We start from the raw sequence: 10,551 nt of genomic DNA on the forward strand, positions 1-10,551 counted from the left end.
GCCGCCACAGCAGTGGTTGGTGCCCGCGCTCAAACCCAGCTGCTCTCCCTGACACACCAGCATCGCCTACGTCGCCCACATCGCCTTCCACAAACACATCAAGGACATCACCAGCCACATGCATGGCCATCACTGCTTGCATCACCCGCATCAATACGATCGCTCATATCAACCACATCGACCGCCGCCGGCATCGGCTGTCAGGCAGGGTACTCACGACGCACGACCTCACTTGCACAAGTGGCCGCGGGAGAGGTGGCGAGTGCAAAATCCTGTACAGCGGGCATGGCTGCGGATGGGGACGATGCGGTGCGGTGGCTGGCCCAGGCCCTCCAGAGCGAGGCGAGACTGGACAAGTTGCTGACCATGACTTCCGCCGAGTGTGGCGACGGCGAGCAGAGAACAGAAGAAGCTGAGAGGGGGCATCGGCTGAAGCGGGCGCGAAAGGCAAAGGGCTTTGCAAGGACACTGCTGAAGGCCGACGATCAGCTGCCTGAGGCCCGGCGGGTGGCGATGGAGAACGAGGTGGCGGCGGTGGCGGCCGAGTGGCCCGAACTGGCAGAGCTGGTCATGGAGGATGCCGTAGCTTTGCTTGCCGAGGGCTTTGCGCCGCAACAGGACCGGCCACCACTCCACCCTCTGGAGGAAGAGCTGGTGGCAAGGACCGAGGCCATGCTGACTGTCGAGGAGCGGGAAGCGCTGGATGGGTCGACCGAGCGAGAGACTGAGGTCGGGCGCAAGATCATGGGCGATGGCCCCGACACGCCGTCGTTCGCCTACCCGAACGGGCGGTCACTGGCGGGGCATCTAGCGAAGCAGCTTGTGACAAACCGCGGGGTGCCGCCCCAGCTAGCGGTCCCGCATCCGTGTTTTGAGCTGCGCGTGGTAAGCGAGAGCGAGGCGCGCGGGCTTGCGGACCTCGCCGCGGCGATGACCGAGTACGCCGCCGCTCCCTCTACGTCTGCTGCTGGCAGGGTAGCCGAGACTGGCGCTGCTTGCCCCCACGCATGCTGGCGGGTCATGGGCTTTGCGATGACGGCGGCAAGCCTGGTGCGCCCGCTCCCGCAGCGCGCCACGCTCATTGCCGCGTTTGAAGCGCCGGTTTACGGCGCCAAGCGCCTGGTTGGAGCGCAGCTCTCTGCCGGCGCGCGGGCATGGTCCAAGCATGTTGGCCGGACACCCGATGGGCGATGGCCCGAGGTCTGCGGCTCGGTGGCCGAACGCAACGCCAAGGCGCTCGAGCTCTGCATCGGGGTGCTTGACGACGTCCGCTGGCTCAACATTCACCTTTTGTACACTGGAACGCTTGTGCTCGAGATGCGGTCAAGCGGCGGGCGAGGGATGCGGTGGCTGGCGGACGGCTCGCTTTTTATCGGCTTTCTCGAGCCGCACGAGTACAGAGCGTAGTCCAGGATAGTGTGCTGCTGGTGTGGAACACCGCCAGTTTACCAGTCGTCGTCGGAGCCGAGCTCCTGGACGGTGTCGGCTGGGAGCTCGGACTCGTCCTTGATGGACATGACACGGTGCGCGGCGCGCTCCTGCTCGGCCGAGAGGGCGATGGTCTTGCGGCGCTTGCGAGACGGAGCCTCCTCGGGCTCGTCGTCATCGGACGAGCTCTCGTCGTCGTCAGAGCTGTTGGAGCTCTCGTCGCTGTGCGGCTGCGAGCGCTTGCGCTTGGCGGAGCCGGCGTGGTCGTCCTCGTCGTCCGCGCGCGGGTCAGTGGCGGCTTCGAGGGCCTGGCGCAGGGTGTTGTGCTCGGCCGGGTCGAGCTTGTCGTCGTCGTTGCCAAAGGTGGCGGCGGCGGCGGCATCGTCGGCGAGGCGGGCGCGCTCGGCCTCGTGCTCCTTGAGCTTGGCGACGTAAGCCTTCTGGATGGGCGACTTTGCGGTGTTGAGGCCGGCCTCAAAGGCCTCCACGGCGGCGGTGTCGCCGGGCGCAAAGGTGATGGAGTCGCGCTTAGCGCGGATCCAGCGGGAATGGTTGCCGATGGCGGAGATGAGGTAGGCGACGCGCTTGCGGAGGGCGGGCGCGATAGCCTTGTTCCTGGAGAAGGTACGGACCGAGGAGAGGACAGGCGCCAGAAGCTCCGGGAAGGCAATCGTGCCAGCGAGCGAGTGGGCGTGGCGGAGGAGGATAAAGGCGACGCGGTCGACGACCGAAGTCTTGAAGGCGCGCGAGGTGGTGTACGACTTGGTCACCTTGACTACGATGGTGAGGTCGATGGGCTTGGTCGTCGACGCCGCCGACTTTTTGGCGAGCGACTCCGCGTGGAGAATGGAGAGGAGGGCGGTGGCAGCCGGGGTGACGAGGCCAGTAGCAGCGGCAAGGTTGACAAGGTCCTCCATGACGTGCAAGTGGAGCGGGAAGTAGCGGGCCGACGGCGCAAGAGTGGCGATGCCGGACAGGATCTGGATCACCGGGTAGCGGAGCGGCTCGAGCTTGTCCGAGTCCTTGTACTGCGCAAGGATCTGGGCCCAGAGGCGGAGCGAGTGAACAACCTGCCAGTTGTAGACGGTGGCGAGCGAGGACTTGGACTGGGCCGAGATGGCGGTGCGGAGAAGGATGGCGAGCTGGCGGATGTAGACAAAGGCGTGCTGGTACGAAGCCTCGACGTTGATACCAAAGAGCTCGACCAGACAGTTGCGGAGGAGCTGCTGGCGGGCGGCGGTGTGGGCGGCGGTGTGCTTGACCTCGCGGACAAAGGCCATGTACGAGCGCTTGAGCGCGTCATTGATGAACCAGGCAGGCAGGTTGAGCGCCATGGTGCGGATGGTGAGGAAGGCGTGGAGCATGGTGTCCTCCGACTCGGCACGGGCCCAATGCGCCACAAGGGTCTTGAGCAGCCGCTTGGCCGTCTTCAGCTGGTGCTGCATGAACGGAATGAGCGCGTCGAGGTGGACAAAGACCAGACGCAGGATGGACGGGTCGCGGACGCCATCGACAAACACAATGAGCGTCCGGAGGTACGACTGGACCGTGCGCTTGATACCGACAAAGCCCGGGACCTTGGACGGCACAGCCCGCGGGCCGGGCGTGTACGGCTTGCGCTGCGAGCCGCGGCTCCGCGCCCGCTGCGACTGGATTTGGAGGTAGGCGTTGAAGATCTTGTGCATGTTGCGGAGCGAGAAGAGGACAATCATGTTGAAGACTGCCTCCGACTCGACGCGGAACCGAATCTTGCCCAGGGCCTTGGTCACTGCGGCCTCGTTCTCATCGCGCTCGGACCGGGTGCTGGCGGCCTGCCCGCTGGCGTCGACTGTCATGGCCACTGCAGACTTGAACGCCGCCACAAAGGTACGGATCCGGCGCGGAGTCAGCTCCTTGGTCACAAGCAACTTCTTCCACTGCGAGTACATCTCTGCCGAGATGACTGGCAGCTTGCTCAGCGGCATGTCCTTCTTGCGGTTGCGCTTCTCCTCGGCCGCAGCCTCGCGGAGGAGCTCGGCCTCGGCCGCAACCTCTTCCTCCTCGCCGTCGTCCGACTCGGCGGCAAAGTCGAGAAGCCCGGCGTCGTGCTCCTGCAGAAACTTGAAAAACTCCGGATCCTGCTCCGCAAGCTGGTCCATCTGCATCTTGTGTTCATCAACTACCTTGGCACGCGCGTTCTTGGCGCTGCTGGCCACGTTGTTCGACGCGTCGTCCGATGCGCTGCCGTCGTCCGACGAGCTGAAGCCATCGACGCCAAACTTGGCCACCAGATCGGCCTCGGTCACGCCTTCTCCCTCGCTGCTCTCGCCCTCGTCGTCGTCGCCATCCGAGGACGCCTCCGCCGCGCCATCGTCGTCATCATCGCTGTCCTGCATCTTCTGCATAAAGCCCTCAAAGTCCAGCCCGGCGTACTTATCCTTCTTGCTCCCACGAGCCGACTTGCCAGCCTTGCCGGCCACGGCATCACCAGCCTCGACAGCCATGGCCAGCATCTCATCAGCCTCGTCCGACTCTTCGTCCTCGGGCAGAGCCGAGATCTTCGGCCGCTGACGCTTGTTCTTCTTCTTCTTGCCCTTCACTCCGAGCTCGGCCGCGCCCCGGGCCTTTGCTTTGGACCTCGACTCCTCCTTAGCCAGCCGGATAGCCCTACGGATGGCCTTGCTCTCCTCACGCTCAGCCACATCCTTCACCACTTTGCGCCGCTTGAGCTCTCCCTTGAGGTTCTGTGCGTGTGAAGGGGAAGGGGGTGAGCAATGCGGTAGGATTGGGGAGGCGGGGACTGGGTGGGTGGGGAGGGGGGGGGGGGAGGGGGTGACCATCCTCCCATCCATCCGCCATCTCGCCGACCTAGGGGGGGGGGGGCAGGAGCAGGGGGGGGGGGGGACAGGGGTGGGGAGGGGGGAGAGAGAGAGAGAGAAGAAGGAAGAGGGAAGAGGTAGTACGTACCTTGTTCTCATACTTCTTGGTGGCCTTGTCCTTCTTGCGCACCATTGTCCCTGTGGCGGAAAGACGAGTGACAAAGCCCTGAGCGACGGGCCTGGGGCTGGCTCACCGAGAGGGGCTGACTCGGCTTGGCTGGGCAGGGCTGGCTGGCAGGATGGTGACCCGTGGCGGTGGTGATCAGACGCGACACGACGACTGGTAGTCCTGCCGCTGCCCCCACCATTGCGCTTGCCCCTCCCCTCTACCCCTCCGACCCACCTACGCACCATCTCCTACCACTTTACTCTACTCTACCCTCAGGTCTATGCTCCGGGCGTACTGGGCGCGGATGGTGCCGGTGGCCACCTTGGCTGGTCGGAGGTGGGCTGCTAGCGCGGGCGCGGGCGGGCTGGCGGCAGGGTACGAGCCCGCGGCTGTGGAGGCTGGCAAGGTGGCGCGATGGGAGGCCTGGCGAGTGCAGCAGGCCAAAGAAGCAGCAAAGACAGGCAGCTTGCGAAGGCCGACGTTTACCGTCCTCCTCCCGCCACCCAACGTGACTGGCGCGCTGCATCTGGGCCACGCGCTGACGGTTGCGGTGGAGGATGCGGCGGTGCGGGCGGCGCGGGCTCGCGGCGAGGAGACTCTGTGGATCCCCGGGCTGGACCACGCTGGCATCGCCACCCAGGTTGTGGTTGAGAGCAAGATCCAGCGCGAGCGCGGCATCTCGCGGCATGAGCTCGGCCGCGACGCATTTGTGCGCGAAGTTCACGCTTGGAAGGAGGCGACCGGCGATGGACGCATTCGTGACCAGCTGCGGATGCTAGGCGGCGGGCTCGACTGGGCGCACGAGTACTTTACCATGGATCCGGCGCGGTCGCAGGCGGTCGATACTGCGTTTATGCAGCTCGCCGCCGACGGGCTTATCTACCGTGATCTGCGGCTGGTCAACTGGTGCCCAACGCTGCGGTCGGCCATTTCGGATGTCGAGGTTGACCACGTCGACGTCGCGCCCGACTCGACCATTGCCCTGCCCGACGGCCGCCGGGTTCCGTCCGGTCGGCTGTATACTATCCGCTACGCCGTCGCCAACTCACCGTCTGGAGAGACCGTGGCGGTGCAGACAACCCGTCCCGAGACGGTGCTGGTTGACACGGCGCTGGCCGTCCACCCCGACGACCCGCGCCACGCGCGGCTCGCCGGCAAGAGCGTGAAGCACCCGCTGACGGGCGCGCTGCTGCCGGTGGTTGCCGACGCGACGGCCGTCGATCCCGAATTCGGAACAGGCGTGGTCAAGATCTCGCCCGGCGTCGACTTTAACGACTACGCCACCGGCGTCCGGCACGGCCAAGCTCCGCTGACGCTCTTTGACGACGTTGGCCATGTGGCGCTGAGCGAGCTGGTTGCCCACCTCGGTGACACACCACTCCCGGCTGAGTTGGCTGAGCTTGAGGGCGTCGACCGGTACGAGGCGCGTGCACGCATCATTGAGCTTCTCGAGGCTAGTGGTGCGTACGGCGGCCATGAGCCGTATGCACAGAGCCTTGCGGTCTGCTCACGGACTGGCGACGTGCTCGAACCGCTCCTCCGCCCGCAGTGGTTTCTCAGGACTCGCGAGCTAGCCGAGGCGGCGCGTAAGGCGGTCGAGACTGGCGCGCTCACGATTGCGCCCGCGTCGTTCGAGGCAACATGGGACGAGTGGATGCATCAGCTCAACGACTGGTGCCTCTCGCGGCAGCTCTGGTGGGGCCATCGGGTTCCGGCGTGGCGGGCACCGGGCTCATCGGGCTTGCACACTTCAGACTGGGTCTTTGCCGCCGACGAGGCGGCGGCATCGGTTGCCGCCGCCGAGGTCTGGGGCTCGGGTGACGTGGTCCGCGACGACGACGTGCTCGACACGTGGTTCTCGTCGGCGCTGCTGCCGATGTCGGCGCTGGGGTGGCCGCATGCCGATCCGCGCCGCGCCGGCTACCCGCTGACACTCATGGAGACCGGCTCGGACATCCTGGTCTTTTGGGTCGCACGCATGGTAATGCTCTGCACCCACCTCGCGCCTGGCGGTGAGCTCCCATTCAAGCACATCGACCTCCACCAGATGGTCCGCGACAAGTCAGGGCGCAAGATGTCCAAGTCGCTCGGCAATGTACTCGATCCGGCCGACCTCATTCAGGGGGCGTCGCTGGACAAGCTTCTCGCTGCGCTCGAGGGCGGCAACTTGCCTGCGGGCGAGCGCGCCCGTGCAAGTTCGGACCTCAAGGCTGCGTTCCCCGACGGTTTTCCGGCGTTCGGCACCGACGCGCTCCGGTATGCCCTTCTCGAAATGACTAAGCAATCGCACTTTATCAATCTCGACCCATCGCTGGTCCTCTCGGCGCGCAAATTCTGCAACAAGATCTGGAACGGACTCCGGTATGTGCTGCTTGCCACCGAGGACGAGGGTGCAGTTCCGCAGTACGTCCAGCAGCTGGCGTCGGGTGCTGATGGGCGGGCCGAGCTCCGGCTGACGCCCGACACCGCGGCGGCGCTGACGCCAATGGACGCGTGGATTCTGAGCAAGCTTGACGTCATGGCGGCCGAGGTGCAGGCAGCGGCGCAGCCGCCGCTGGCGCTGCACAAGGCGGCTCGCGCGGTGTCGGGCTTTTTCGTCGATGCTTTCTGCGACATCTACGTGGAACACACCAAGGTGAGTAAGGGCGGCGTCGAGGGCGCAGTTCTTGCCCACTGTGCGCTCTCATTCCTCACGGCGGCGCACCCGCTGCTACCGTTCCTCACCGACGAGCTGGTGAGCCACGCGGTCGGGCTGTGCGACGAGCTGCCAGCAAGTGTCGATACTCGGGTTGCGCCACTCCCCGAGGCCTTTGCGGTCTCGCCGTCGGATGTGCCTCGGCAGCTTGCCAACGCTGCCGCCGCAATCGACGGCTACGTCCTTCCGTTGCTGGAGCAGGTCCGATCGCTTCGGGCGAGCTGGACCCCGCCGCGCGGAGCAGCAGTGTACGTGGTGAGCGAGGCGAGCAAGGTGGTGGCCGACGCTCAAGCACGAAGCCAGGTCCACGCCCTTGTGGCGCGGCTAGCCAAGGCCCAAGACGTGACCGACACGCCTCGCGATGGGTACGTCGAGCACGGTGCCATCGAGTTTGGGGTCGGCCCGCACGCCATCCGGGTCGCGCTCACGGCCGAGCCCGGATTGGCGCTCGGCCAGGCCGCGCGGACGCTGAGCAAGAGCCAGCGGGCCGAGCTCGGCGCCCGTTCGGCCAAGTTGGAGGCACAGATTGCCAAGTTGGAGAAGATCATGGCTGGGGAGCACTACGCCACCCGCGTGCCGGCGGCGGTGCAGGCCGGTAACGCGACCAAGCTGGACGAGCTGAGAACCAAGCTGGAGAGTCTGACCAAGGCGCTGGCCTAGTCGTCATTGTCATGGGAGGAGTGAGAGAGCAATGTTGACGACGAGCAGGCCAGTCCCGATGCGGAGCAGCCATGTCGTCGCAATAGCAGCAGAGTGCGGAGCGCGCGGGAAGAGCGCGGCCATGCCGATGGCGTAAACATGCTCGCCGTCTAGAGTGTAGACCGGCGCCGCATTGAGTGCGGCGAGGCCGGCCGAGAGCGAGACCACAAACGAGAGGACGGACGAGACCGCTTCGAGCGCCGAGAGCGCAAGCCAGCCTCCGAGCCGCGGATAGAGATCGCCGACGCGGACCGCGGCAAAGACCGTGGCTGGATGACCGGTAAAAAAGATGTGCTGCTCGCTGTGTGCAGGGCTCTGGGCGAAGGTGATGCGATAGAGGAACGAAATGCCGGCATCCGGCTCGAGGACTGGTGTTAGGCACGCTTGTGAGGCCAGGCAAGGACAGGCATCGCCGCTCAGTGCGGATGACGCCTTCATGCACACGACGCTGCCAGCCGCAGCAATGCTGAAGCACGGCGGTGGATCGCCAGGCCCACGGACGCGCGGTGGAAGGTCGCCGCGAGCGACGCATCGCGATGCCGGAGCCGCTCCCATCGCAACCTCGCTCAAGCAGCGCTGCCAGGCCGCAGGCGATTCAACAATGCAGTCGTCGACGCGAGTCACCAGATGACCGGCCTGCAGCGAGGCGGCGAGCGGCGAGCTGGGGTCGACGCTATGAACGTAGGCGCCGGCGCCGGCGGCCGAGGCAAAGAGCGGGGAGACAGCAAGCGGAAGCGCCCATAGGAGTACAAGTGCAAGGAGCGCTAGAACAGCGTTGTGGAAAACACCGGCGAGAAAGATGCGCAGGCGAGCCGCTGGTGTTGCGCGCTCCAGATCGGCCGAGTCGATCTCGACGTAAGCGCCCGGGTAGACGACGACAAGGACGAGGCCGGCGCCGCGGATGCGAACGCGCTCTTGAACTGCAGCCAGGGCGTGTCCGGCCTCGTGGACAACCGTAGCAATAAGAAGGGCGAGGACAAAGGCGATGATGTCGCCGCCAAGCACGTTGTAGCCCGGGATGATGGGCACGAGCAGTGGGGCAGGGGCGGGCTTGGCCTCCGGGTTCGTGGCATCCTTAGCGGCAGCAGCAGGAGCGATGGCCGTCATCCGAGCATGGATACCAAGAGCCGCGTTAGCGGCGAGGGCCAGGAGCGCCAGAGCGCAGAGAGCGACGCCGATGACTGCGCCGGCAGCAAACCACCGCGAGGTGAGGTACGCGGCAGCGGCGCCGAGGCCGCGGGGCGGCGACGGGCGGTGCAGGCGAAGGACGACAAGGGAGCGGACTGAGGCCGCGTGCGGGAGCCAGCCGAGGGCAGAGGCGACGTTGAGTGCAACCCATGCTATTACGAGGCATGCCGCGAGGTGAAGGAGCATGGTGCTTGTGTGGGGGGGGGAGGGGGGGGAGTGCGGTCAGGATGGTCAGTGGGAAGGTTCATCTCATGCGTTTCTTGACGAGCGGGTGGAGCGGCGGGTGGAGCGGCGGGTGCGGACAGGCGAAGGCTCGGCATCGTCCGACTGATCGTCGACGGCGGCCTTGGCGGGCGTCTTCTTGGCCTTGGGGGTCTTCTTAGCCTTGGCGGGCGTCTTCTTGGCCTTGGCCGGGGTGGCCTCGGCCTCGGCCTCGGCCTTGGCGGCGGCCTTCTTGGCCTTGGGGGTCTTCTTGGCCTTGGCCGGCGTCTTCTTGGCCTTGGCCGGGGTGGCCTCGGCCTTGGCGGCGGCCTTCTTGGCCTTGGCGGGCGTCTTCTTGGCTTTTTCGGTCTTCTTAGCCTTGCCCTTGGTAGCGTCGTCATCAGCGTCGGCAGCCTTGGCAGAGCGGGCGGCGACCGGGGCGGAATCATCGTCGTCGTCGTCGGACGACGAGAAATCGTCATACGAGTATTTGATGCCGGCGGCGGCGATCTTGGCAGCGTTGGCCTTGGCAGTCTTGGCGGCCCGGTTCGCGATGAGCTTGGCACGCTCCTCAGTCATGGGCTTTGAACGCTGCTCGATATCGCGCTTGTGGTGGTCGATGACGAAGAACCTGTCGTCGTGCTTGTCAAAGGTGTTGGGGTGGACCTTGACGCGCGGCACGTACTGGCAAACGAGCATCGACTCCATGAGCAGGTAGTTGTTCATGGCCTTGGCCACAATCTTGGCCACAGTCTTGGAGGCAAACTCGATAAAGGCGTAGTGCTTGGAGCGCCCGGTCTTCTTGTTGCGGGCAAGCTTGACCTTGTTGACCGTGCCAAACTGCGAGAAGAACCCGCGCATCTGCGGCTCAAAGAAGCCGTGCGGGATGTGACCGAGGTAGACAACGCCAGTCTTGAGTTTCCGCTTGCGCGTGCCAGCCTTGCCGGTCGACCCGGCCGCCTGGGCCTCGTCATCGTCATCGTCGCCGAGCATGATGTTGCCGTCGTCCGAGGCGTCAGCGCCGTCGTCGCCGTCATCGGACGACGAGAACTGTGCAAACGAGTCACCAGCAAAGCCCATGCTCGCAGCAGTGCCATCCGAGCTCTCATCCTCCGACTCATCCCCTGACGACGAGAGCGAGAGCGAGGGGGCGCACGACGCCGAGCCCGAGTCATCCACCGACCGCGAGCCCGAGACCGACTTGGACAGCTTACGCTGCTTCTTGGTCTTCCGCGCGGGAACCTTATCCGAGGCTATTCAACCATGACATCCATCCGGGGAGGAGGGGACGAGGGAGGGGGGGGGGGGGAGGGTGAGTCGGGCTGTGGACGGAGGGGAAGAGGGGGGGAGGGGAGGCAGCGGGAGTGGTGAAG

General features: G+C 65.7%; 5 protein-coding genes across 5 annotated transcripts; 2 read left to right on the forward strand and 3 right to left on the reverse strand.

Moving 5' to 3' along the window:
- Nucleotides 1–285: 285 nt before the first annotated feature.
- AMSG_02853 (uncharacterized protein) lies at nt 286–1,407 on the forward strand (the record flags this gene model as incomplete). The annotated part of the gene is made up of 1 exon (XM_013905238.1): nt 286–1,407. One exon carries the CDS (start codon nt 286–288, stop codon nt 1,405–1,407), a length of 1,122 nt encoding a protein of 373 aa, XP_013760692.1.
- Nucleotides 1,353–4,443, reverse strand: AMSG_02854 (uncharacterized protein). Its single transcript, XM_013905239.1, has 2 exons — nt 4,375–4,443; nt 1,353–4,151 (listed from the first exon to the last, which is right to left on the reverse strand). The coding sequence occupies exons 1-2, from the start codon at nt 4,417–4,419 to the stop codon at nt 1,446–1,448; spliced, it is 2,751 nt and encodes a 916-aa protein (XP_013760693.1). The 5' UTR covers nt 4,420–4,443; the 3' UTR covers nt 1,353–1,445.
- A 232-nt stretch (nt 4,444–4,675) lies between these two features.
- AMSG_02855 (valyl-tRNA synthetase) lies at nt 4,676–7,815 on the forward strand (the record flags this gene model as incomplete). Its single annotated transcript, XM_013905240.1, has 1 exon — nt 4,676–7,815. One exon carries the CDS (start codon nt 4,676–4,678, stop codon nt 7,748–7,750), a length of 3,075 nt encoding a protein of 1,024 aa, XP_013760694.1. The 3' UTR covers nt 7,751–7,815.
- AMSG_02856 (membrane-bound transcription factor peptidase) lies at nt 7,760–9,163 on the reverse strand (the record flags this gene model as incomplete). Its single annotated transcript, XM_013905241.1, has 1 exon — nt 7,760–9,163. The coding sequence occupies one exon, from the start codon at nt 9,161–9,163 to the stop codon at nt 7,760–7,762; it is 1,404 nt and encodes a 467-aa protein (XP_013760695.1).
- Nucleotides 9,164–9,226: 63 nt separating this feature from the next.
- Nucleotides 9,227–10,452, reverse strand: AMSG_02857 (uncharacterized protein; the record flags this gene model as incomplete). The annotated part of the gene is made up of 2 exons (XM_013905242.1): nt 9,227–10,405; nt 10,441–10,452. The coding sequence occupies 2 exons, from the start codon at nt 10,450–10,452 to the stop codon at nt 9,227–9,229; spliced, it is 1,191 nt and encodes a 396-aa protein (XP_013760696.1).
- Nucleotides 10,453–10,551: the final 99 nt, after the last annotated feature.

This window comes from Thecamonas trahens, assembly GCF_000142905.1.
Source record: "Thecamonas trahens ATCC 50062 unplaced genomic scaffold supercont1.10, whole genome shotgun sequence".
NCBI classification, from domain to species: domain Eukaryota; order Apusomonadida; family Apusomonadidae; genus Thecamonas; species Thecamonas trahens.